General features: G+C 45.3%; 1 protein-coding gene across 2 annotated transcripts; it reads right to left on the reverse strand.

The window, feature by feature from the left end:
* Nucleotides 1-9,454: 9,454 nt before the first annotated feature.
* LOC118834480 (zinc finger protein 501-like) lies at nt 9,455-25,925 on the reverse strand. Of its 2 annotated transcripts, none has more exons than XM_036741924.1 (4): nt 25,677-25,925; nt 22,220-22,346; nt 21,710-21,805; nt 9,455-14,554 (listed from the first exon to the last, which is right to left on the reverse strand). In XM_036741924.1, exons 1-4 carry the CDS (start codon nt 25,755-25,757, stop codon nt 13,251-13,253), a joined length of 1,608 nt encoding a protein of 535 aa, XP_036597819.1. In that variant the 5' UTR covers nt 25,758-25,925; the 3' UTR covers nt 9,455-13,250. The 2 variants fall into 2 exon arrangements, with proteins under 2 accessions (XP_036597819.1, XP_036597820.1); XM_036741925.1 differs by lacking the exon at nt 25,677-25,925 and adding an exon at nt 25,239-25,257 and having other exon boundaries at nt 9,530-14,554.
* Nucleotides 25,926-27,577: the final 1,652 nt, after the last annotated feature.

Genomic DNA, 27,577 nt, shown 5'->3' on the forward strand with positions numbered 1-27,577 from the left:
TGCTGGTGTGGCAGAGCTGGTGCATCCACCCAAGCTTGGAACATAGAACTCTTTAGTCTACAAGCAGTTATACCCTGCTGAAAAACTCAAGGGTCAAGTTGGTTGGGAATATGGCCAGGCAGCGAAAACGTACCCAGATTCAGTCTCAGACTTTGGAATCTTACTTTGGTGACAAAGAAGACCAAAACATACAGCCTGAAGAGGTCAACAAAGTCAAAGAGCCTACAACAAAAGCCTCCAAGAAAAACATGAACTGGTCTCAGGCCATGGAAGAGCTCAAAAAGGATTTGGAAAAGCAAGTTAGAGAAGTAGAGGAAAGATTGGGAGGAGAAATGAGAGTGATGTGAGAAAACCATGAAAAACAAGTCAATGACTTGCTAAAGGAGAACCAAAAAATACTGAAGAAAATAACACCTTAAAAATAGACTAACTCAAATGGCAAAAGAGCTCCAAAAAGCCAATGAGGAGAAGAATGCCTTGAAAGGCAGAATTACCGAAATGGAAAAGGAGGTCCAAAAGACCACTGAAGAAAATACTACCTTAAAAATGAGATTGGAGCAAGTGGAAGCTAGTGACAGAACCAAAGGAATGATGTTGAACCGTTTGAGAGCACCAAGGACTTTGGGACAAGAACCTTCTTTTCTGGGTCTTCTGTAGCTGGGACTGTTACAACTGCAGCCTGGCACTCGCCAGGCTGCATCTCCATAGGGGTGGCTTTCCAGGACAAATGGGCTGGAAACATTGCTATTCCCAAGGCTCTTGGGTTCAGGATCCCCGGCTGGCCCATCATGGTATGAGGGGAGATGGTCAAGGGAATGACGCTGGGCTGACTTGTCTGGGACATGGTACCCTGTTTCTCCTTCAGGGTGCTGATCCTTGGGTGGCATTTGGTAGGCATGGCCTGGCCTTCCTCCTGAGTTGCTGCTTCCCTGGCTGATGGCTGTGAGGTCTGAATTGCAGGCACCATTAGTGGCAGGGGCAGGTGCTCCCTCTCCCAGGGCCTTTGTGTCTCTCTGCCTGTTGGTGATGGGTAAGTCAGCAGTGGTTGTAGGTGATGATGAGGAAGGAGTGCCCCTCCTCCACAATGACTTCTTCTCTTGATGATGGCTGTGAGAGCTGGGCTGGAAGCAGGTCTGGTGGTTTGGGGGGACACTGCTATTCCTAAGGCTCAGGGTCCTGGGCTGTCCTTATCAAGGTCTGAGAGGAGGTAGTGATCATATACTATTCTACCCAGAGATGTTATCAACTCCCATGGATTTAATTAACACCTCTTTGCAGTTGATTCTTAAATTGACCTTTCCCGCTGATCTCCCATCTTGCATCTCCAATTACCTTTCAGACATCTCAAAGTCCAATTATCTTCTCAAACATCTGGAAGTCCTGTAAACATGTTAATCTCCAACATGTCCAAAACAGAACTCATATTTTCACCTAAAGTCTCCCCTCAACCTTACCTCCTACTGTAGATTGCAGCAGCATCCGCCGAGTCATAGGCTCCCAACCTCAGAGTCATCCAGGATTCTTCCCTATATCTCACTGTGATAACTATAAACTTTCTATTGTTTGTCATTATTGTTTGATTATAGTTTGATGTCATGTTATAATGATAGGACTCCAGTAAGGAGTCACTTATGCTAAGTGGTCCAAATGCCCATAGAAGCACCTTGGTTCATTGTCCTTCATTCTTGAAGAGGACCAAATGATATCACTATGTTGGGGTCAAGGTACAGTGTGTCTGATCAGACACTTATGGCCTTGGAAGGCTCTGTCACTGGTTGGGCACAAATAGTCCATGTGAACATTTGGAGTGGAGACTTCATTTGCTATAACCAGTGGTTCCATATATGGATGGCATAGTGCTGGCTGGTGGAGAACCTTTGTTTTCTTGGTGGTGTTGGGCTGGAATCAGCACAAGTAGCAGAGAATCAACTCATACTTTGTTGTATCTCAGCCTCAGAGACTACATTGAGTGCACAATCATCTGCAAACAGAAAATCATGCACCAACACTCCCTCCACTTTAGTCTTGGCCTGTAGCCTTTTCAAGTTAAACTATTTAAGGTCAGTGTGGACCTCAATACTTCTTTCATCCTGTTGAAGGTGATGAGTAAGGTGTGAACTATGGCAGACGTCTTTCCACATTCATTACAATTATAAAGTTTTTCTCCAGTGTGAATTCTTCAATGTTCACCAAGTCCTGTGCTCAAGTGAAATAACTTGCCACATACCAAGCATTTATAAGATTTCTCTCCCCCATGAATCCTCTGATGTACAGTGTTCTAGTGAAAGGCCTTCCCACATTCATTACGTTCCTAAGGTTTCTCTCCATTATGGACTCTCTGATGTTCACTAAGGCTTGTGCTCAAGCAGAAGAACTTGCCACTTGCATTGAAATTATATGATTTCTCTATATTATGAAATGTCTGAAGTAGAGTACATTATGTGCTCTGGACGACCTTGTGCATGATTTTCTGTTTGCACTCCATGTGTTACCCTGGGCAAGTCACTTGGCCTGCTTTCTTCAATTGCCTCAACTATAAATATGGAAATAACAGCAACCACCTCATTGGATTGTTTTTAGGATCAAATGAAACAGTATTTATGAAGCACTTAGCACAGTACTGGGCACACAGTAGGCACTATATGAATGTGCATTACCTCCCCCTTTTCCATCCTGGATGAAATATAAAATCCTTGAGGGCAGAATTATTTTATTTTCAATTTTGTATTTCTAGACGAGCATAACCTAACAGTCGTCTACTATTGTGTCTGACTCCATGACACCATTTCAGGTTTCTTGGCAAAGATGCTAGGGTGGTTCGCCATTTCCTTCTCCAGCTCATGTTACAGATGAGAAAACCGAGGCAACCTGGGCTAAGTGACTTGCCCAGGGTCACACAGCTAGGAAGTGTCTGAGGCTGAATTTGAACTGAGGTCTTCCTGACTCCAGGCTCAGTTCTTTATCCACTGAGCCACCTAGCTGCCCTCATGGTAGGCACTTACAACATACTTGTTCACTGATTTTTCAATGGAACTATTCAAAAATACCAATTCATTTAAAGAAGCAAAAGGTCCAGAATTTTAAGGAAAATAATTTTTGAAAAGGGCAAGAACAAGAGTTTATGACTGGTGTTAATGTGATTAAAGATCTTCCCTGCCCATTAATCCCATTAATAGGTCTCAGGTGAAGCTAGTTAAAGGAAGCTTGATTAGGGGAGGCTTGTTTGTAGGAAGGCCCACACTCTTTTGCTAATCAGGTCATGAGGGTTGTGAAGCCCCCAGGCTCTAAAAGGGTATATATACTCAGGGTAGCTGTTAAGCTCTCTCTCAGAACTACAGGAGGAGAGGATAGAGGAGAAGCTTCAGGCAAGCAGACAGCTAGGATTTGTGAGCTAGTGTTTACAGGAAGGCCACAGCAGAGGGGAAGGCTATGGGATGGCTTGGCTTCCTGTTGTGATATTGTGTTTTAAGTTCCTTGCTATTATAATGAAGTGGACTTATTGGTTTGGGGATATAATTGCTGCTATGTTGAATCAGAGTTATTGGTTTGGGGATTTGATGCTCTGGAGTCTGAATAAGTGTTTTACTTCTTCTGCCTTCTATATAGAGAGTGTCATATTCTGTGATACAAAATTATACAGGCATATTCATGGTCACCATCGATATTGACACTTGCTTTACTAATACAATGACATTACCAAATCTCTAACTAGTCTGTCAAAGAGCAATCATCGATAGGCTTTGGCAATAATAAAATACAGTAATTTAATATTCCATAAACCCAAGGCCACCTTCTCCTCTTGGATAGTCCCTCCTCTCTGGGCTCACAGGATATTTCTACCCAAGGTTTTCCTCCTACCTGTCTAGTCCCTCCTTCTTGGACTCCTTTGCTGATTCTTCATCTGAGTCATGTCTACCAAGGCCCTGTCATGAGCCCTCTTCTCTTCTACCATTATGCTATCCCACTTCGTGACCCCATCAGGTACCATGGGTACAATTATCAGTTCTTTATAGATGGTTCCTGAGTGTATGTATCCGTCCATAGCCTCTCTCCTGAGCTACAGTCCCACATTGCCTAAGGTCCATTGCCTATTACCAAGACCAGGGGTGCAGCCTCAAGGCCACATGTGGACCTCTAGGTCTTCAAGTGTGGCCCTTTGACTGAATCCACACTTCACAGAACAAATCCCCTTAATAAAAGGATTTGTTTTGTAAAACTTGGACTCAGCCTAAACACCTCACCTACGGACCTAGAAGGCCACATGTGGCCTTGAGACCACAAGTTCCCCACCCCTAGCCAAGACCATAAATTGTTCAGCCATTCCTCAGTCAATTTCCGTCATTTTAGTTATCAATTCTTTACCACGACAGAAAGAACTATTATAAACATTTTTGTATATATGGATACATTTTTATCCTTTGATTTCATTGGGAGTATGGGCTTAGTAGTGGTATCTCTGGATCAAAGGGTATACCACAGACAAACATGTTTTTGGGCATAGTTCCAAATTGCTTTCTAGTATATAGGGACCAATTTATGCCTTCACCAAGAATTCATTAATGTACCTGCTTTCCCAAATCCCCCTAGCATCTGTTATATTTTATTAACTTTGCCAATCCTAGGTGGAACCTTGCATTTTTTCTATTATTTAGAGAAATTTTTCATATAGCAATTGATAGCTTGGAATTCTTACTCTGAAAACCACCTTTCATATCCTTTGACCATTTATTAACTGGGGAATGGTTCTTATTCTTATACATTTTAATTAAATATTATATACACATACACGTATATCTATATTATCATTAGCAGTCATTTTAGTTGTGTCTGACATGTTGTGACTCCATTTGAGATTTTCTTAGCAAATATGCTGGAGTGATTTTTGCCATTTCCTTCTCCAGCTCATTTTATGGATGAGACATTGAGGCAAACTGGGTAAAGTGATACAGCTAGTAAGTGTCTGAGGCCAGATTTGAACTCATGAAGATGAATCTTCCTGATTCTAAGCCCAGTGCTCTAACCATTGTGTTACCTCTCTGTCTCTTTCTCATACACACATATTTCTAATATGTATGCATGTATATCTATGTGTATGTATATATACATACATGCATATATACATATACATACATAAAAATACACACACACACACACACACACACTTAGAAATGAGACCTTTATCAGAGAAACTTGGTGCACAGATTTTTTCCCCATTGACCTACTTCTCTTCTAATTTTAGCTGCATTAGTTTTGCTTATGCAAAAACTTTCACTATTTCATATAATTGAAATTGTCCATTTTACCTTCCAAAATCCTTTGAGTCTCTTATTCGACCCTGTTCTAGTCCTTGTTTAGCATAGAATGCCTTCCCATTTTATGTTTAATTCCTGTATTTGAACTTCAGAATTTTTACTCTGTTCTTTTCATCAGGAATGCTTAGAAGTCTTTATTTTCATTAGCGGTACATCTTCCTACCTCCGCATAGGATTGTACTGTTTTGCTAGGGAATGGGTAAGCTAAAAAGATGAGCTGGCTAATCATGTATGCAGCAAGACCAGGGGAAAACGGTACAGGCACCACCTGAAGGCTCCTCTGGTCGCCTCTCAAGGTCTGAAGGAACTAGGAATGACCCCTGCATGAGGGCTCATCCAGAGTGGGTAGGGCTGGCTTGGGATGGGTATACTTCTCTTTAGGGAATACACAAATCAATGAGATTCCAAAGCCCATGGAGAGTCTGAGAATGGTATAGAATATATGCCTCCCTGTTAGAACCAACCAATGGATGGATGTGTGGTGTTCAAAGAAATATGGAAAGGCTGGTATGATCTCCATGCTCCAGAGCACAGTACACAGAAAGAGAAGTTCACATTAGTGACAATAACATGGGCCCAAAAGCAGTGAAGTCTACTGGGGATTGAGAAGCCTCCCTCCCCTCAGATGAGGTCACTGGGTCTTTTGGTTGCTTTGCCTTAAAGGTCAGTCAAAAACCATTGTTTAAGGGCTACCTTGTACTAAGTAATGATAAGTGCTGGAGATACAAGCACAAAACAACCAAAAACTGAGTTCCTGCCCTCAAAGACCTCACAGTATAATGGAGGAGACCACAAGCAAACAACTAGGTACAAATTATATTTAGGATAAATAGGGAATAATTAAGAGGGAAGGCATCAAAATGAAGAGGAGTTGGGAAAGGCTTCTTGGAAAAGGCAGGATTTCAGCTGTGACTCGGGAGGAGCCTGGTGAGCCAGTAGGCAGAGAGGAGGAGGGAGAGCATTCAGGACTTGGGAACAGTCAGAGAAAATGCTAGAGCTAAGAAACGGAGAATACTCTTCAAAGAACAGCCAGGAGGCCAGTGTCACTAGATTAGAGTGTGTGACAACCTGGTTCTCTTGAATCAGTCTATTTCCCTGCACAATGCCTATGGTCCATATCTACTAGCCAATCTATACTCAATCTCTTGCCTCCAGACCTTTTCACTGGCTGTGCCCAATGACTGAAATGCCCTTTACCCTCACCTGTACCTCTCAGAATCTGACTTCCTTTAGATCCTGGTTTTGGCAGAGGAGCTTTCCTGTCCCCCTCTCCTGGATTGGACAATAAACTATGAGAAGGGGAATACCATTAAATGAGGATGGAAATACTGAAATAGAGGATGGAGGCAGATTATGAAGGACTCTAAAGGCCCAATGGAGAAGCTGACATCTGATCCTGGAGGTTGCAAGGAGCAAGAATAGAGAAGAAAGGCACTATGGTCATATCTACACTTTAGGAAGAACACCATGGTGGCTGAGAAGATGGACTGGACTGAGGCGAGACCTGAGGCAAGACCAATTAGGCTATTCCAGTTTCTAGGTAAAGGGGGAAGCTCCACAGTAGGGTTTCCCTCTCAAAGGGGGCTCCTAGGGAAGATGATACCCTTGCTGGGGAGTCAAGGAACATTGATGGTACAGGAAAAGTCCTGCTGTCAACAGTGGCACTGAGCCAGCCCGCACCACCCCTCTGCACAGATGACCTTGACCTCTGCTCAAGAATAAGTAGGCCAAGTGGCATTTGTGCCACAGTCCTCACAGTCCTCACAGTCCTGGTGCTGCTGGCTGTTAATATACCATCTTCTTGGTATTTTAGATACTGTATGGGACAGAATTTTTAAATAATAGGAGAGACATCTTTAAGAGAAACAAAGTAAATTTATTCTACAAACCTTGTCATCAACTTCCAGATGAATGCTCTGGCTATGTAGCCCTCGAACGGGATCCATTGAGGCAGGGACAACTCTACACCCCTTGCCAGCAGGAAGCAGTTTCAGAAGTTGAGACCTTTGCCCCTCAGCCCAAAGGAATTTGGGTCCTATTTGTTTGAGGAGGGAATGATGGGGTTTAGACTGTGAGAACCCCCTTTAACCCCTAACCCTGAATCTTCTCACTTGATCTGGCTTTTCATGCCCAAATAGCCTAGCCTAGCCTTCCAGATGTTTCACACCCCTGATCATATCAAAATATCTATACCCAAGCCCTCTATTATCTGTCATCTCCAGGTAGTCTTCAGCTATTTCCCACCCTGGAGTCTGACCTCATCTGAGTCATCCCAGTGCACCCAAAACCCCTCCTCCCATCACCCCAGACTCCACAGTCTTTCCATATATAAGCTCTAGCTTGCCTCCATGAAAGTGCCGAGATTCAATCTAGCTCAGCTCGGATTAATCTGGCCCTCTGGCATTGGTGTCACAAATGCTCAGGCTCCCTAAGGCTCTACCCAATACGGCGAATCTTTAATAAACTGTTGTATTGGCAATCAAGATGGGCTCTTTGCATTTATTCAACCAAGTGTCCTTGAAGAGTTTGGCCTTTGTTTCCTTGATGACATCAGGAGTCCTTGATGATCTCCTTACCTCAAGGGAAAGCCTAGTTTCCATGGATTTGAGTGACATGTTTGTGACATCAGAGGCTTTTAGACCATGTGGGTTTAAGTCACATTTTTGTGACAATTTTAGGTCACGTGGGTGAGTCGCATGTGACTCACCTTTGACCCTGAACAAGATATATAAACCCAGAGGTTGACTTTCTCCTTTGGAGCTCTGAGCCACAGCAGGAGTGTTGCGTGACTCTGGGCCAGCTGTTGTTATGAGCTCCCTGGCTTTGGAGAAAACTCAGATGTTGATGCTTCTCTGGTAACTGTATATTGTGATTTTGTTAGACGGAATTCTGTCTGTTGATTCATGTTTATTTACTCTGTATTTGCTCTGAAGCTCAGGGTGCTGGCTTTTCCCCCTGAGCTGAGTGAATGATATTTGTATGTTGAATTAAAGTAAGATTGTTAACCCCCTTAACACTACTTAACTTAGTAAAGCAGATCAAAAGAACCTATGTTGGCAGCTTTCTGTGTGTGGGTTGTTGGTGGGTCTTACACCCCTATAGCAGCTGTGTAGTATGAGGGCAGAGTTTATAATTTCAAAGAGGATCATATATATGTCTGAAAGGTTCAGAACTGCCGGATATAAGGAATTCTCAAAGTAGGAGGCAGTAGAATCAAGGCATATATTTAGGCTCCACAGTAACAAACTCACAGACCAGCATCCCCATTTTGATATACTGATCAAAAGCCTCCAGGCCCAATAAGTCCGCCTCACAAGAGTAACCAGGAGGTCACAGAGAAGCATGATGGTATAAAGCAAAATCATATACATGCTTCCCCTCTACGGTAAAAAGATTACCCACTGGCCTCAAGTCCTTGCTCAGCACTCCTCAGTCCACACGGAGGTCAGCTCTGCCACCGGCAGCTCCTGCTTCAGCTTCGGCTGTAGCTGTAGCTGTCTCTAGCTCCAACGGAAGCTGTTTTTAACCATCCGGCTAGCAGCTTCTGTGGGGGTGTAAGGTATGCCGGGGAAAGCACAGGTTCTTTCGATCTGCTTAATCAAGGGAAGCAAGGTGAAGGGGCCGACAAGCTTACTCCAACTCATCATACAGACAGCATTCAGTTAGTTCAGGGGAAAAAGCCAAACTATTCAAGGGCACTTGTTGACTAAGTGCTAAGGAGCCCATTTTTGGTTACCAACACAAGCTGCTAGCCGGATTACTGCAACAACTGTTTTTCTTTGGCTGAGAAAGTTTGAGTCGAATTCATTCAGCAGGAGCCAGCATGTTGCTATTTTGGGGTCTCGAGCACCCCTCAACCCCAAACCTCAACAATACTTTTCACGTAAAAGACCTAGCCCAGCCCAGCCCAGCCCAGATGTTAAGGGACTCTGGTAGACACTCTAACCCTAACCCTCCTACCATAATCAATCTGGAAAGGTGCCGGGGACGGTGCTTTGATCATCCATAAGTGAAGGAATGGGGGGGGGGGGGTGGCAGGTAAAGGGGAGAAGAGATAGAGGAGCAAAAATTAAAAAGGTTATTGAAGAATCTATTTTAAATGCAAAGAATATAAAGCAAGAAGCACAGACAAGGACAGCTTTGAAGCTAAAGGTTGAATTTATTCTCAAAAGGCAAACAGTACATCATAGTGATTTACAGCTTGAGGACAATCCCCTTTATCTGTTCTATTTTGCATATGAAAATACCTATTTTATTTATTGTTTAAATTCAAACTAAAAATAAATTTCTTTAAAATCCTGTGGGCTAAAATCAAGATTAATCCTGGGAAAATGGACTTTTTCAAAAGAACACTTAATAGCCAATGTGATAGAAATGTGGTTTCCTGAAAAATTAGCAAATGTGTCAAAAATCTCATGGACTCTGTCTACATGTAAAATGAGTGATTGCAGCAAAAAGAGGATGTATTGCAAATTGCAAGTATTTTAAGGATGTACAAAGTTGTAAGGCTTATTGTGTAAGTCAATAAATTTAATTTTTTTAAAATTTGCAAATACCAGAGTATCAATTCTAGTTTGAGAACTATTTGGTTTTTATACCAACCCTATCCTTCTCATTCAGTCTCTTTTGCTCATTCCCCAACATTTAGCAGCAAAAGCTCTCTAAATGGATGAGTTGTGTTACTGGAATCACATCATTAAACCTACAGAAGCAAAACCCAATACCACACACAACTTAGGGATTCAAGTATTGGGATTTATTGAAGGGTGTAGCACAGGAAGCTGGGTCTCAAAGTGATGATGATTGATGAAATGCAACTACCTTTAATAATCCCCAGGAGCCAATGATGGTTCCTAGTTCAGTCTTTCATGTCAGTGAGTTTTGGCAACTGCATCTTCAGCAGTACTGTAAAAACCTGGTTTACCCTTTCTTATGGATTAAAGGCTTCATTTCTCACCTTCTGAAGACAAGTTCTCACCTTTTGCTTTGGCTTCAATGATTAGGAGACTACTCATTGACCAGGAAACATGTACCTGAGCCTATAGTCAGTCTTCTCCAAAATGACTGGTCTTCAAGGCAACTCAGCCCTTGCATGCAATCAACTTCCTCAGCAAACTTAGACACAGCTGTCATTATATGGACAGAAGGCGTGTCTTGGGCAATTGTTCATAATTACCATGAAGATGAGACACACTTTGAGAGGTAGCTGTTATCTCAGGTTGGGTAGCATGCCCCAAGAAAGCAGATTTAATAATTATCCTGAGCCTAATTATAGAAAAAGCTACTGTCATTTTCATGTGTGTATGGGTAAGTAAGAAGGGGAACCACTCAAAGCCAATAAAGCTTCTAGCAAGTCACAAGAGAAGAAAAATGCCTATTGAACTGTTAATAGGCCAGTAAGGAGCTCACAAGTGGTTAGGAACTTCTTCAAAGAAAACGCTTAACATGCAAAGATTTATAATACATTATGCAAAATCCAAGTGTTTTTTTTTTTCCTACTTAGGAAGTGAATCTCTCAAAATGAGGCATGGCCTGGATTAATTCCAGGATATAGTAATAACTATCCATTCCTATAAAAGGGCTTGGACTTACTTCTGTGGGCAGAAGTTCAGATATCAGTGTCACAAGAAATGGTGAGGTGGGTTGTAGTAGTCCCACAAGGCACTGGCCAAGAAAAAGGCCACCAATAGTATAGTTTTTTTCTTAAAAAATTAGTCTTCCCTAGCTCTATAGACACAAACATTTTTACTTTAGGATTTTCTTGTTATATGGATTTTTTTACTTGAACCTGTAATTTTACCATTGTATAGAATGCCCTCCAAAGATGAAGATCAATAATTAAAGAAAAACTTAATATTAGAATTGCCTGGGGCACTCAGAGATCAATGACTTTCCTGAAATCATACAGAAAACATGTCAGAAAACTAACCCAGCTCTCCTAAGTCCAAAGGTAACCTATGCATTGTCATGCCATCTATCATAGACTCATTTACTTTGTTTAAATTTCTTTGATAGGTGTGTGAATCAATTGTCTTGCTCAACCGTGGCTTCTTCAGAAAGAAATTCCAATTGCACTCTTTTACTTAAAGTCAACCTTTTTCCATTGATGGTCAAACTCAATTTTGCATGAAGTTACTTTTGTGTGCAAACTAATCTGCTTTGGTTGTCAGAGTATTATATTCCTTTTGTTGTTCTTTCTTGTGAACAAGGAATGGTCTTGTGCAACTTAGTTTGCTTTTCCTTGAAAATATAAAAGGTTTCATCTTGGGTGCTTGCAAGAATTTTTGATTAATGTTGAAGTTCTGAAGCTAGACCTACACATTTATGGGGGAACTAAAATTCAAATTTCTCTTTTAGCACTCTATGGATTCTATTGATCCATACTTAACTCTACATTTTTAGTATTGGGGAGGGGGCAGTTTTCATCTTTGTTTTACTAAAGGATGGTTTTCAGGAAGTTTATTTCATTGTATTTTAATGAAAAACCTCTAATTCTCAGATTATTTGGGGGTATCCTTTCTTTAAGGTCAGCTATGGCTTCTAGAGAAGCCAGCTATTACAAGTCTTATTTTGTTCTAAAATTCCATTGTTGCACTTTAAGGTTTCAGATCTGTGGTTCTCTTTTCAGAGAATCAAGAGTTCTGAAGAAAATCTCCATTCTAAGTTATCTTTCTTGTCAGTCTCATATCTTTAAGAATTCTAATTTCTACTCTAATTTCCATCCTTATTTTTTTAACTGCCTTTCTAAAACCATTCCAGAACGGTTTTCCTTTGTTCCCTGATTTTGAGACCTCATAGTAGTTGCTATAGTGCTTTTCCTCTCATTTTCAGTCCCCAAAAGATTGTGTGACTGCATAATAGTTAGTCCTTGTATTGTAAACCCTTTGGGATTGCTGAATCTTTCTTGTTATTGGCATTTCTGTTCTTTATCCTAATGATTTTTCCTAGGTGGTGTTGTATCTGGTTATTCTTTAATTCTGGCATGTGATGGAGGAGAACTGAGCTTAAACAATCTCTCATTCAACCACTTGCTTGGAGTCTTATGTTTCTTGAAAGTTAATTCTGTAAAATATTTGGGATAGAAACTCAATTGCTAAGTGTTCAGGTGACAGATGAAAAAAAAGAAGAAAGTGCAGAGACAAGAGTTTTCAATGTTTTTTTCAATGAAAGGGAGATGGAACAGTCTGGATGGAGTAGAGGGACACAAATGGAAACCTTAGTACTGAGGAGACCTCAGTCAGGAAAAAGCACAAGAAAGGAATGTTTGCTGGAATACGGCATTAGAATAGACATATGAGGATAGGATCAAAAAAAAGAATTTGCTTTAGCAAAGAGCAAATAAAACTTTTCTTCTGGAAATGGAAGGAAGGAGGGGAAAATGGCCCATGATTCTGAGTACTTTAGAGAAATGGAGTTAATATGACAGAAACTCTTGATGTACTGAGACTACACTGGCAAAAAATAAGCTGTTGCAAATATGGCAAATAAGGGGAGATGGCTAAGGTTAAGGTTAGAACAGTAAAAGTTAGAGATTTCCTTCAAATATAGGGTTTTCTTATAGTTTGCATTCATTAACTTTCAGTCAAAGACTAGCTCTTGCTGAAATCTTTCTTGAGTTTACTACATTCCTAAAGCTTTCCTCCCTATGTGCTATGCAAGTTGTGATTCTAGGATGTTGAGTAAGCTCTGTTCACTAACTGAAGATGTTTCTTCTCCAGTATAAACTTATGTTGAGAAGGCATTGGCTGTGGAATTTATAATTCCTCATTTACAATAAACTTTCTACTGTGGAATATCTTATGTACCATTGTATGTTCTGGGTGCTGACTTTCCAAGGTTAAATACATTCACATAACTAATCATATATTCTCCAATCCGATGCTGAGTAAAGTCACTGCTCAAATTGAAGGCTCTTTCGTATTTATTATATTCATAAGGTTAATCTCCACTATGAATTTTCTGATGGATAGCAAAGGTTGTACTCAGAAGGAAGGCCTTCCCACACTCATGACATTCATAAGGTTTCTCTCCAGTGTGGATTACCTGATGACGAGCCAACTGTGAGCTCTGGCAAAAAGCCTTCCCACATTCATTACATTCATAAGGTTTCTCACCAGTGTGGATCCTCTGGTGTTCAGCAAGTTCTGTGCTCCAGCTGAAGGCCTTCCCACATTCATTACATTCATAAGGTTTCTCTCCAGTGTGAATTCTCTGATGTACAGCAAAAGTTGTACTCAGAAGGAAGGCCTTCCCACAATCATGACATTCATAAGGTTTCTCTCCAGTGTGAATTCTCTGGTGTTGAGTAAGCTGTGAGCTCTGGCGGAAGGCTTTTCCACATTCATTGCATTCATAGGGTTTCTCTCCACTATGAATCCTTTGATGTTCAGTAAGAACTGTGTTCTGTCGAAAGGCCTTCCCACATTCATTACATTCATATGGCTTCTCTCCAGTGTGAATTCTTTGATGTACAGTAAGTTGGGTGCTCCTATTGAAGGCCTTTCCACATTCATTACATTCGTAAGGTTTTTCTCCACTATGAATTCTCTGATGTACAATAAAGTTTGTGTTCAGAAGGAAAGCTTTCCCACACTCATTACATTCATAAGGTTTCTCTCCAGTGTGAATCCTCTGGTGTCGAGTCAGCCCTGTACTCAAGCCAAAGGCTTTTCCACATTCTTTACATTCATAGGGTTTCTCCCCAGTATGTGTTATCTGGTGTTGAGCAAGGTGTGAGCTCCACCGGAAGGCCTTCCCACAGTCATGACATTCATAAGGCTTTTCTTCAGTGTGCAGTTTATGGTTTTCAATGAGGTTGGAATTATAACTGAAGGACCTCCTACCCTCATTATACTTAGGGAAAATTTTTGAGCATATTTTATTACAATTTCTGAGGGCTGAATATAGTCTGAAGCTCTTTCCATATGTATCACATTTAGGGAGACTATTTCCTAATGATATTCTTTGTTGGGAAAAATGAACTGGTCCCAAATGAGCACTTCTGGGACAGTGACTATAGTCATGGCCTCTCATTTCATTAAGAGGTTTCCTTGGGGCATTTTTTACTATTAGAGATGTAGTTTCATTATTCTGCTGCCTTTCTAACCTGGTAGCACATACCCAGGTTTCTTCCAACTTGGAGACGCAGACACCACTATTTGTGAATCTTTCTGAGAATGATTCTTCCATAGAAAGGTCCACCTTGGTAACTGGTTCCTTGTTTTCAGGCCCAATGTCCCAATCTGAAAGAAATAAGAAACAGGTCAAATATCCCCTCTTGCTATTGCTGCACACATAGTCCTGTCTTCTGTCTCACCAATCAAGAAAAATGATTCTAACACATAAAACATGAGTCACCTGAGGACAGAGACCACGTTTGTTGCCTTTGTTTGTATTTCCAGCACAGCACATTAAGGTGCAAATAAATGCTTCCTGACAGCTCTTTTGTGGGGGCAAAGAATTGGAAATTAAGGGGATGCCCAATAACTGAGGAATGGCTGGACAAGTGGTATATGAATGTAATGGAATACTACTGTTCCATAAGAAATGATGAGCAGGATCCTTTCAGAAAAACCCGGAAAGACTTACATGAACTGATGCTGAGTGAAGTGAGCAGAACCAGAACACTGTACACAGTAACAGCCACATTGTGCAATGATCAACTATGGTCGATTCAGCTCTTCTCAGCAATGCAATGATCTAAGACAATTCCAAAAGACTCAAGATGGAAAATGCCATCCACACCCAGAAAAAGAACTGACAGAGTCTGAATGCAGATTGAAGCAGACTATGTTTACTTTCTTTGTTTTTTGTGGTTTTCTCTTTTGTTCTGTTTCTTCTTTCACAACATGATTGCATATATACAACCTATATCAAATTTCTTACCATCTCAGGGGGGGAGGGGAGGAAGGAAAAAATTTGGAACTCAAAATTTTATTTTAAAGATGAATGTTAAAAATTGTCTTTACATGTAATCGGGAAAAAACCAGAAGACTATTTAAAAGAAACAACCACTTACTAAAACTGAGAACAAATACTAAAAACCCATTATGTTTGTAGGGTTGTGGTAAGAAAAGAGTTTTGGAAACCTTTTAAAGAATAAAAAGATATTACTCAATAATTAGTCAATAAGAATTTATTAAGTGCTTACCATGCGATAGACACTGCCCTGAGCAATGGAGATAAAAACAAAGGCAGTTCACAAACCGTCCCAGCCTTCGAGAAGTTCACATTCTAATGAAGAAGAAAACATGTAACTGGTACATACAACATCTATGCAGATCAGATGAAAAACCATCTCAGAGGGGAAAGCATGAGTAAATCGGAGAGCCCAGTTAAGGACAGGAAGAAAAGATGAAGAGGTAACATGTCAAGAGCCAGTAATGAGAGGTGGACAGCCTGAATGATCCAGTGCTTTCCATTAGAGGTCTAGAGAAAGTAGGGAAAGTCTTCAGCATGTAGCATGAACCCTACATGGTGAATTTACGGAAGGACATGGCTAACAATTGTAGCAGACAGAGGTATGGATGGGTTTTGATCTAAATTACCAGAGGGACCTTCAAAATCGATGTAGAAGGGAGGCAGTGAAGTACACTGAAAAAAACACTGGTTCAGGGCAGAGGACATAAGATCAGATCCCACCACTGAAACATACAACCTGAATGACCTTACACTCTCTGGCCCTGTTTCTTCATCTCTTAAGTCGAGTGCCTTGGACTAGATTGCCTCCAAAGGCACTTCAAGCTCTAAGATCCATTTGAAGACTTTTACAGTTATTTTATTAGTCATAGACTATTTATAAAAACCTTTCAAATGATCCTCACAAACTTTTGTGGTAAATAAGTCAGTTATTAATTGATGAGGAAAATGAGCCTCCTGCAGATTTTGTGCCTGGCACCAGGGGACAGTGCTAGTCCAAAATGGGGTCAAAACAAGAGCAACGCCAGTTTGCTTTTTGCTACTGCACCATGAATCCCAATGAAAGGCCGCATACTTATTCTGCACATTTTCTTAAAGAACAACTCTTTGATGGAAACTGGGCAGGGAGGGGGCACTTTTAGCTTTTCAGAAGAAAACCAGAACTAAGGATAACAAACAGCAGCTACAATATATAAAAGTCAAAAGATTGCAGAAAGGGAATTGAACTCTGAGCAATGTAAGGACAGCAAAGGTCCTGGAGAGGAGGCATCCACCCAGACCTCCTCTCTCCAAGGGGAGATTACGAGGCCAGCATATTTTAACACCATCAGAAAAAGTATCTGTATAGAGTGTTTCTGGTTTTATTTCTCTTGGTCATATAAACAAGGCAGTCAGAAAAAAAAATCATCACAAATTATTACTAATACACGATAAACTGCTCCAGGTTCTCTCCCAGAAGACAGTGCACCCCTGGCACCTGCCTGCAGGACCAGCTGCTCCTTCTCTCATGTTCCCAGACCCTGGGCCAGGAAGAGGAGGGGAAAGCATTCTCCTGCATCATCACTGCCACCACCAAACTGGCCCTCCGTCCCCATCAGGCAGCAAGCTCTCTGCCTTTGAAGTCTCCTCTACTCACCTCTACTCAACTCCTTCTCAGGAGATTCAGTGCTAGACTCAGTCCTTCTCACTAACCCAACCCCCGCCCATAAAGTCTGGAGTTCCACAAACGTGTCAGACTCGAGCCTTCCAGTTCACCAACCTCCCAAACTCCTAGGACCTCCACCTTGCATCCACTCGATCACAGTTATGGCCGTCCTTTGAATTCACCCACAGTTTGAATTACCCACAGTTGTTCTATCTCCATGATCCCAAACTGGATAAGGCTTCCCTCTGAGCACATGCTTCCCTCTTTCCACCTCTCCTTTTGCCCACCCCTCCTAAACACACCGGCTATCACCATGACCTTCGGTCTCCCATCCCCACCTGTTCTCCTGAGCCATCTGCCCCGCGCTGGCCTCACTTCCCTGTCTTCACAGTTGACCCTACAATTGACCAGTTCTACCACCCTACAATGCTTTGCACTTTGTCCTGTCTCCAGGTACAACTTGCAGAACTCCAACTCTAGATTATTCCCACCATCATCTTCTCCGTTCCTACACAAACATACCTGAACATTCCTGGAGAAAGTGATACAACTAGGTTCACTACAAACATATGTTCTCTTATCCCAACTAGACCATCATTACTACTCAGCATTCTTTCATTTCCCCCCAACTCCTGACTGAAATCCTAGGAAGACCTGGAGAAAAGTCTCCAAATGAACAGCTACTGACACTGTGTGAAGGTGGAAAGGGAAGGGTGGAGAGAAATCCATGGGACAACACAGCTGTGGTGAAGGAATGAAGGAAGCCAGAGACGAAGCCTCGGCCTTGATATCGTTTCTGCAGACAAGGTTTGCCAGGCACTGGTCACAGGCGCTTCCCACCTGTTGTGCAAGCTAACCCAACAGGCTGCCCACGCACAGGCAGGCCCTCGACTTGTCAGACCAAAGAGCTAGAGGAGGAGGAGACATGGCACAAACAACTCATGCCTGAGCCACTTAAATAAGCTGAAATAAAAATAAAACCAACAAAGAAATGACCTTAACACTTCCTCGGCCATTCACTTCACAAGTTTAACCAGAATAAAGGAAGGGCCACAACATGGGGACCAGGAGCATCAGAGAACGGTTTGGTCAGCCAGCATCTGACGCGCTTGCCAAGCAGAGGGAAGGGGCTGCCAAAGGAAACAGGGATTAGAATATAAACTCATTTGTAGTGTTACAAAGAAGGATGGTGGGCAAATGAGAGCCACGGCATCTCAAAAAGCAGAGAAAAGCAGAACTGGGTGAGGATGGGGGTGGGGACACCAAGACCAGTCCCAATAAAGCCTGGCAACACAGCCAAGCAAAGTCTTCCCCAGAGCACCGATGGACAAAATGGAAGTGGGACTACAAAACAGCACAATGAAAAAGCCCACTACGAGTCTGCCCAAGAAGTCATCTCCATCCAGTCCCACGTGGCTCCCCTTGGACCCTGACCAACAACCCCTGAAATGCTGCAGGGGAGACAGAGTCGGCACTCATGGGAACCCAGATGGGATCCAGTGGAAAGAGAGCACTCCTCCATGCTGGAGGCCATCCCAGAAGAGGAGGAGGGGGACAGAACACAGACACTGTCACGATAGTGTAACAGTGACTGAGAACATGGATATGCTGACTGTCCTGTCTACACAAAATCTTCATGAGGGTCCCAGATTCACGGATCAAAGGCATCCCCCAGGAGGGCAGGAGTAAGGCACAAGTCCACTTCCTCACACAGCCAATCAGGGAACAGTTTGGCTTATAATATTTACCTGTTACTAGGGTTTGGTTTTTTCCCTTTTTTTCCCAGTGGGGGAAGAGAAAAAAATGCTTGTTAATTAAAAAATAAGGTCTGAGTTTTAAAAAAAAAGAGTAGGAAACAAGTAGCTGCTTAGAAGAGTTAATCAACACTGACCCCTCCCCTCCTCCCAACTTCCCTATTCATGTCAAAGAGATGACCACCTTCCCAGTGGCTGAGTTCCACAACTCTGCTGTCATCCTCAATTCCTCCCCCTGTGGCCAAGCCATGTCCTCTCTCCCCTCCTGATGTCTCTCCAAGAAGCCTCTTCCTCTCCTGACTGCAGGCTGGGGTCTGGGGTATGCCTGCCTGAGGAGCTGCCCCTTCCAGTCCATCCTCCATTCAGCCACCAGTGATTCTGCTAAAATGCAGGACTGACCGCGTTGGCCCCTACGTTAAACTCCAGCGGCTCCCAGCTGCCTCCAGGACCAAATACAAAATGCTGCTCACCACCTGGACCCTCCTACCCCTCCAGCCTTCTCACTCCCTTCTGTGGCACACCGGGCTCCCCGTTTCTAGGTCTTTGCCCTGGCTATTCCCCACATCTGGGATGCTCTCACCCATCACCATCTCTTAGCTTCCTCCAAGGCCCAGGCTCTGCAGATGCCTTCCTGGTGGCCCTTTGCACTTCCCTCTGACATTACCGGCCCCTGCCTCTGTCCAGATCCTGGATGTGCATCCTTGCCATGCTAACTCTCTGAGAAACGTTCGTGCCTTCCTTTGTATCCCCAGCACTCAGCTTGGCGCTTGGCATATAACAGGACCTTAACAAATGCTCACTGATGGCTGAGAAGACAAAAGACGGTGATAGAGTGATGGGTGAAGGAACCAGAATTTGTTAAGGGCCTACTGTGCGGGCAGCACAGTGCATAATCTCATCCCCACAACTCTGGCAGGGAAGCGTTGCTGTGATCACCATTTTACAGCTGGGAAGACCGAGGCGCAGGTGGAGCGCCTTGCCCTGCATCACAGACAACAAGTGTCTGCGGCCAGATTTCCTGAGCCAGGTGTGAGGGGGGCATTCCAGGCAGGAGGCACAGCCAGGACAAAGGCCCAGAGGCAGCAGATGGCGGGTCAGAGCTCGAGTCAGAGTGAGGGGAGGGCAGCAAAGGCTGGAAATGTAGAAAGGGCCATTAGACACCAAAGGCTCTCATGCTTGATTCCGCCAGGGACAGAGAGCCACTGGGCTGACCACGTGGAAGTAAGACAAGGAACTCAAAGTCCACCAAGAACGAGCCCGATGGGTGCAAGCCACCACATCTGAGAAGAATGAGGTTACAAGGGTCACCAAGAAAGTGCAGAACGGGAAGAGCAGACAGCGAGATGGCTGTGGTGGGCACCAGGGGAGGATGCCACTGCAGGCGGATGATGGCCTCCCTCCAGGAGGGGAGGTCTCTACTCTCGGTTCTTCTGAAGCTGGTACCCCTTACTTTCTGAGAGCTGCCTGCTTGCCCATGTGTCGGTCTGTGTTCACTGCACTCTCTGGAATGCCCCTTGGCTAAATTCTCTGCTTGTTTCTAAGGTAAAGTAAACCCCAGGAGTAAGCAGGATTCCCACCACTAATGATAACGTGGACTTGTCTCAATTCCGAGCTGAGTAATTAATCTTCCTGAGAGATCCTCTGTCCTTCCTGGCCCAGTAACGACAGAATCCTGCCATGGAGTGGTCAGTGGAATTGACAGAAAAAGCCCTCTCAGGCTTCCGTCAGCAAACCAGAAACAAGGCCCAGGAAGGGCTGGTCCAAGACTGTCCTTGCTGAGCTCTGTTGATCTAAATGGTCAATGATCCTGGGCAATAAATGGCACCTTTTACACACTCCAAAGAGTAAACAGCCAATTCTAATGCAATTTCAACCCCCCTCTGACCTAACCTTAGGTGGGGGATAAGTTTTAAGATCAGGGAGGAAAGGGGATTTTTCTGCTGAAAATGACAAAGCTAAGCGCTCCTTGAGGGCAGGGACTATATCTTGCCTCTTCTTGTACAGCCAGAGCCTAGGACACAGTAGGTGCTTAATAAACATTTATTGACTATCTCTGTATTCCCAATCCTGGCCAAGTAGGGAATGCAGAGAGAGAGAGAGAGCAAAAAGAGGAGAGGATGAGGTTTGCATATTTTTCTAAATGAAAAAAGATCAGGGTGGGTTTGGGGAGTTACAGCCTGCTAAGGTTTCACTTCGTGAACAGCACATTCCTATGGCTTTCTCTCATCTCTAGAGAGTGAAGAAAAAGAAAAGAAAAATGTTATCCTCCAAACAAGGTGAGAAGTCTTTCAATCTGAGGTTTGGAAGCCTGCTCCCACCCCAGCAAGAGGCCAAGTCAGAGAGAGAACAGCACCCTTCCTGCTGTTCCCTGAGCTGAGGATTCAGACTGACGAGTCCAGGGGAATCAGCAGCTAAGTCACCCAAAGGGGGCGCAGCAGACGATGCCTTGGCAAGCACTTAGAGACCAGATGAAAAAACACCCATCTGCAGGCCTGTGGAGTCTCCATCACCATCACAGAAAGAAAAAAATGGCTGAAATGGAGTTCAGCTGTCTAAAGAAATTAGTCCAGGGATGTGACAGGGAAATGATGTGGAAGGCTAAGAAAGGAAGAGTGAGGGCAAATACAGGATGGATGACTTAGAACTTCACAGGCCTTTAATAAAAATCCACTGGTCCACAGCTCCCAAGGGGCAGCCATACCCACCTCGTCCTGCCCCCTGCTGGGAAGGGAGGAGGCAGGGCTGCAGGAGCTCCAGTCACATTTTCTGGAGAACGCTTATGGGAACAGCCCAGAACAGAGATGGCCATAAAGGGCCACAGTGACCACACGCTAATCAGGAATTTAGAACAGCTGCATCATGCCAAAAAACACACTAGAAGAAATCTATCCCAATGCAACACGGAAGCAAACATCCAGGATGAGTGTGTGATTAATCTGAGGATGAGGAAGGGGAGGTGGGAGCCCAGAAGTGGGTGCCTAGCCTCGAAGACAAGGGAAAGAGAACGCCTATCCCCCCCTTCCTTAAGCCTGGGGAGATGGTCCCAAAACTGATGTTCTCACCTGGCCCGAATCACTCACCTGCAGGGTGGATTCCAGGACCACCTCCCTCAGGCCTCCATGGTGCCTCCCCTCGCTCCAGCTGGACAATCACTTCTGGTGTGGAAGCAGCCAGTCCTGCCCATTGGACACAGAGAAAGGCTCAGGACAGAAAGCCTCCCACTTTGGGCTCGATCCCAGCTCTTGTCTCTAGGAGAACAGGTGGACACACCAAGACGACCGCAAGAGCAGAAGAAAAGACCCCTGAGTGACCCCCTTTCCAAAACATATAAGGGGTCAGAAAGAAAATGGCTTCATGGGACCCCCTAACTGCTGAGAGGGGAGGTTCTTGGACCTGAGGGGGCAGGGAGTAGGGGAGACACAATCTGTAGGTTAACGTAAGCAGGCTACAGGTGCACCAGGGGTCAGGAAGCACAAGGGTGCTATCTCTAGGTCCCAAGGATCTCTCACGCCTGAGGCCACCCAAGACGTGCCCAACACTTGAGACCCTCCCCAGGGTACATGCTAAGCACCATGGGCAGCCCTCCTCACCCAGGCACACCAGATTCCGGTAGTTCTCCAGCATCACATCCCGGTACAGCTCCTTCTGAGGAGGGGCCAGACACCCCCACTCCTCCCAGGTGAAGTCCACAGCCACATCCTGGAATGTCACAGAGGCCTGAAAGACCAAAGACACTTGTGCTCACCCAAGGAACACAATTTCTACTGTCCTGGGAAGTGGAGGAAGCCGGCAAGACAGCAAAAGAGTGGTGCTCACAGTGCTTTGGAGGGGCACAAATCAGGTATCTGAAAATAGCCTTATCTCCTTGGAGTTTCTGCAGCCTTTGACACTGTCCATCACCCTCATCTCCCGGATTCTCTTTCATCTCTGGTTTTCCTGACATCCCTCTCTCCTGGTTCTTCTCCTATCTGACTGCTCCTTCTTTGTCTGGATCTTCATGTGGGTCATGCCCATTAACTAAGAGCATTGCCAAAAGCCTCAGTCCTGGACCCTTTTTTTTTTTTTTCTCTTTTCTCTCTCTAAACAGCTGTGCTTAGTGACCTCATCAGCTCCCATGGATTTATCACCACGGTAAATCACAAATTTATTTATCTTCACATTAAATCTACTTATCCACCCTTACCTCTAGACTCCTGCCTCCAACTGACTATTATACATCTCAAAGTTAATGTACTATTAGACATCTTGAACTCAACATATCCACAACGGAATTCGTTCTTTCCCCCAACATATTGTGAGCTCCCGATGGCAAGCACTGTCCTTTGCCTTTCACTACAACCACAGGGTTATAAAGGGCTTGGAACACCGCCTAGCATATAGTAGGTGTTTATGTTTACTGACCAAATTAACCCTCCCCCCTCCTACCTTTCTCATTACTGTAAAGGGTACCACCATCCTCCTAATCCCTGAGGTGCTCAACCTCAGAGTCATCCTAGATTCCTCTCTCTCTCAGCCCCCCATATCCAACATGGCATCAAGGTCTTTTCAATAGACCTCTGCAGAATCCCTGGTCCCTTTCACCTCTGCTGCATCTCTGGTCCATTTCACCTCTGCAGAATCTCTGGTCCATTTCACCTCTGCAGCATGTCTGGTCCTTTCACCTCTGCTGCATCTCTGGTCCATTTCACCTCTGCAGAATCTCTGGTCCATTTCACCTCTGCACCATCTCTGGTCCATTTCACCTCTGCAGAATCTCTGGTCCATTTCACCTCTGCAGAATCTCTGGTCCATTTCACCTCTGCAGCATGTCTGGTCCTTTCACCTCTGCTGCATCTCTGGTCCATTTCACCTCTGCTGCATCTCTGGTCCATTTCACCTCTGCTGCATCTCTGGTCCATTTCACCTCTGCAGAATCTCTGGTCCGTTTCACCTCTGCTGCATCTCTGGTCCATTTCACCTCTGCTGCATCTCTGGTCCGTTTCACCTCTGCTGCATCTCTGGTCCATTTCACCTCTGCTGCATCTCTGGTCCGTTTCACCTCTGCTGCATCTCTGGTCCATTTCACCTCTGCAGAATCTCTGGTCCATTTCACCTCAGTTGCATCTCCCCACCCCCTTCTCTCCTCTGATGTTGCCCCTATCCTGATGCTGACCCTCATCATCTCATGCTTGGACTGTGGCAATAAGTGTTGAGGAGGTCTGCCTGCTTCAAGGTCCCCCCCCCCCCAATCTATCCTCCATTCAGCCTCCAAAGTGCTTCTCCTAAAGTGCAAGCCTGACCATATCACTCACCCTACTCAATAAACTCCAGTGGCTCCCTATTGCCTCCAGGAGCAAATACAAAATTCTCTGCTTAGCATTCAAAGTCTTTCATGACCTTGCCCCCTCCTACCTTTCCAATCTTCTTACACTTTACTCCCATGTCCTGTTCTATACAGTGAATGACAATGGCCTCATGGCTGTGTCCACCTCTTGGCTCTGGGAATTCCCTCTGGCTGTCCCCCATGCCTGAAAGGCTCTCCCTCCTCTGCTCTGCCTACTGACTTCCCTGGCTTCCTTTAAGTCCCCCACCTTCTACAGGCAGCATTCCCCAACACTTCTTAACTCCAGTGACTTCCCTCTGATGATTATCTATTAATTGTACATAGCTGTCTGCATGTTTTCTCCCCCATTCCATTGTAAGCTCGGTGAAGGCAGGAGCTGTCTCTTGCCTTCCTTTGGATATCCAGTGCTCAGCAGTGTCTGGCATGTAGCCAGTGCTTAATAAAGGCTTCCTGACTTGACTCTGCTTGCTTTGAATTCTGAACAATGACAGAACAATCGCAGCTCTTGTGTACTACTGCCAGAGTTTCCTTGCTGGTCACTGCACAGGAGAGGGCAGGGAGATATGCTGCAGTTTATCCACTCCAGATCAGTCAGGAAGGGATAACTGTGCCTCAGGACAAATGCCACAGATAACGAGGTCTCTCCTCCTGAGCTACCAAGATGCTTTGGACAAAGCAGTTTGGGACAAGATGGGGTTGGGGGCAGAAAAGGCACATTTTTTGTAAAAGGAAGATACTTAAGTTATTACAAAACGCAGTGGAGGCTCCTTAGCATGGCCATTCACACTGGACCAAAGGAAACAGTATCTTCTTGGTCAGGTAACAAATCAACATCTGTTAAGCTCCCATACAGACCTTAAAATATACTAAAGAGAAACTAGTGAGTTTCTGGACTATTCAAAGTCTTTAGGAATCCTGAAGTGATGGGGGAAGGGGGGTGCTAGAGGACATAATGCACAAGGTAAAGAAATCTGATGACAACAAACAGGACAGAGTGGAAGTCAGGTGCATTCTCCCCCAGATCCACTTCCCACACCACCTTCTGGCTAGAAAAGTCCTTCCTACCCACGGGCCTGAGGCAGGCAGCCAGCTCAAGGGCTCCTTGCAACCATCCTACATATTGAGAACGCCTTGGAAGTGGGGGGGGGGGGCAGGTAGTGAGTCCGGGTTCCCTGATTCCCAGCCTGGGGTTCCCTGCACAGACCCATACTGCTGCCTTGCACCCAGAGCCCAAGCTTGGCCCAGGGAAGCACAGGACATCCCTCTTAACCCCCCAGGTCACACACCAGGCAGCATCCAAGTCCATCCAAGAATCAGAGCCGTGGGCATGGCGGACGCCCTCCAGACCAGTGCAGACCAACTTCTGCGGGAGTGGAGGAGGGTCAGGGTCACCCCCCGCCCCCCGGCAAGGTCTTGCCCCCTTTGCACCAACCTCTGACCCTGCAGCCCCTCCTCCCGTGGGAGCCAGACTTGAGAGTTCGAGAGTTCTTCTACCCCCACCCTCTGCCCCTCCAGTCCACGTGCCTTCCCAGGATCTCAGGCTCCACCCTCTTATTGGTCTGGGCTGCCTCAGTTTCCCCACTGGTCACACGGAGAGGAGCCTCCGGGCAGGACCCTTCCCCAAGCTCGGGGCTTAACTCTCGACCCAAGAAGCTTCCCTTCTAGCGCTGCCTCAGTTTCCCCGTTCCTCCATCCACCCTTACAAGCCCCGGGTCCGGACCCACCTGAGGGGCTGCCGCTCTTGGACCCTGGGAAGCATCTTCCGGGGCTCCGGCCTGGGCTGGGGCCAGGAAGGGAGTGGGCATCCCGGAGGGCAGCCTGGAGGCGGCGGCAGCAGTAGGGGTAGTGACCGCGGGGCCCGTGAAAGTGACTGGGGGCCTTGCGCGTGCGCACACTAGGCCTCCGCGAGGGGCGTGGCCAGACGCCCGGCCGAGAACCCTCGGTCTCTGCTCCTTTTTTCTTTGGACTCCAGAAACCCTGTGACAGAACCTGACTTCCGGGAAAAATGGACGGAAGAGGAAGTCACGGGACCGAATCGAGGGCAAAGCTTTCTGGGAATCGTAGTGCCAGGGAATGGCTGGTGCGCGTGCGCAATGGGCGCCCCGCCGCCAAGGTATGCAGCTCCTGGAGGCCCGAAAAGGTCCCTGAGCGCTCCACCCACATCGGCCAGTCCCGGAGACTTCCCAGCTTCCCCCTCTGCTCCAGACCTCCCCTCCCCCGTGACGTAACCCCTACGTCTGCGGCCGGCCCCGCCCCCTGAAGGGGAGGGGAGCACGTGGAAAGGGGAACAAGAGTTGGGTTCTTGATGGAGCTAGTGCAAAATATCTGTGGGACGCCGAGGTCGAGATGAGAGCGTGGAGGTCGGGAGACAATGGAATCCGTGGGAGATGATGGAGCCCCGGGGAGGACCCAGCCCAGAAGAGGGGGACCTCCATCGGCATCAGCAGCTCCGGCTCAATGACCGTGATCGGATCGTGGCTTTGTCTGCAGGACGGGATCGGGATCAGCTCCGGCAGCTGAAACCGAGCCATTGTTGGACTGGCTGTTACCTAGGCTACCACCATTTCTCCTCCGTAATGGGCCAGGCAATGAAACCCTAACCAACATTCAGCAGCATCCCACCCCCACTGATCACCTGGTCCCTGGGCAGTGATGTGGCATCCTGACACATCAGCTGACCAGGACTGTTGCCGAGACTGGTCTGAAGTGGCCAGATGCCTCCAAGGGCCAGGTCCACCCCCAGCAATAGGAAAACCTGCCTTAATCTGGTTGAGGTTCCCACAGGAAGAACTGTGAGAACACCAGCCTCAACATCCCGGACTTCCTCGTGCCTCTTTAGGTCCTCTTTGGGTCCATCCAAAAAGGACAGCTTTAGAACCCTGCTGAATGGGACCTCTTGGGTACTGCTGCCAAGTATGCAAGTCTTTATTCCTGAACCTATGTATGGCATTGTAGAAGGGGAGACACAAATGTAGAGGGGGAGAAGAAACCCAGGGATGCAGGGATCCCAAACCAAAGTTCCCAGGGTGAGGCCACCTGGAATGAATTCGCAGACACAAGCATTCTTTAAGTCAAGGAGGAAAAGATTTATTACGCTTTTTCATTGGCAAGAGTTCTTAGGGAACCAGCAGCCATAAAGAGGTGCAGATTAAAAGGCAAAACATGTCAGTTTGGTGTTTGGGGGCGTGATTAGGGAGTGGTTTAGGGCATGTTCAAGGAGTGGTTAGTTCTTAAAGGAACATGCACGTTGAGTAGCTACTGCACAGGCATATTACCCAGAGTTTTCTAGGAAATAGCCCACAGGGAGGTGGGGAGGGGGGTGGTCTTTACTCTGAAAACCTCACTAAGTTTACCCTCTGTCGGGGCTAAAGGGAATAGTTTCTCATCTGGTGTCTTGTTAGACAAAATACTATCTCTAAGGTACGTGTTAGAAAGGTCTGTGAATAGTAAATATGGTTATGACTCAGTGTACTGTCAATTATCAGCATCTGGAATTCAATCTGTAGTTGCACATAGCTGCTTACAAAGGAAGAAGCAGAGATAAGTTGGGGCAGGCTGCCCTTTGGCTAGAGAGAGATAGCTTGGGATAGAATGTTTTGGGAACAAGATGTGTTTATGAGAACTG

Source organism: Trichosurus vulpecula, chromosome 1, assembly GCF_011100635.1.
Source record: "Trichosurus vulpecula isolate mTriVul1 chromosome 1, mTriVul1.pri, whole genome shotgun sequence".
Taxonomy (NCBI): domain Eukaryota; kingdom Metazoa; phylum Chordata; class Mammalia; order Diprotodontia; family Phalangeridae; genus Trichosurus; species Trichosurus vulpecula.

Bases quoted from the DNA above. Each gene is read 5' to 3' on its own strand.
- LOC118834480 (XM_036741924.1), bottom strand. From the start codon at position 25,757: ATGCCCACTCCCTTCCTGGCCCCAGCCCAGGCCGGAGCCCCGGAAGAT. The intron at 22,347-25,676 runs GTGGGTCCGGAC...TTGGTCTTTCAG, and splicing joins CAAGAGCGGCAGCCCCTCAG to GCCTCTGTGACATTCCAGGA. The intron at 21,806-22,219 runs GTGAGGAGGGCT...TCCAATGGGCAG, and splicing joins CCGGAATCTGGTGTGCCTGG to GACTGGCTGCTTCCACACCA.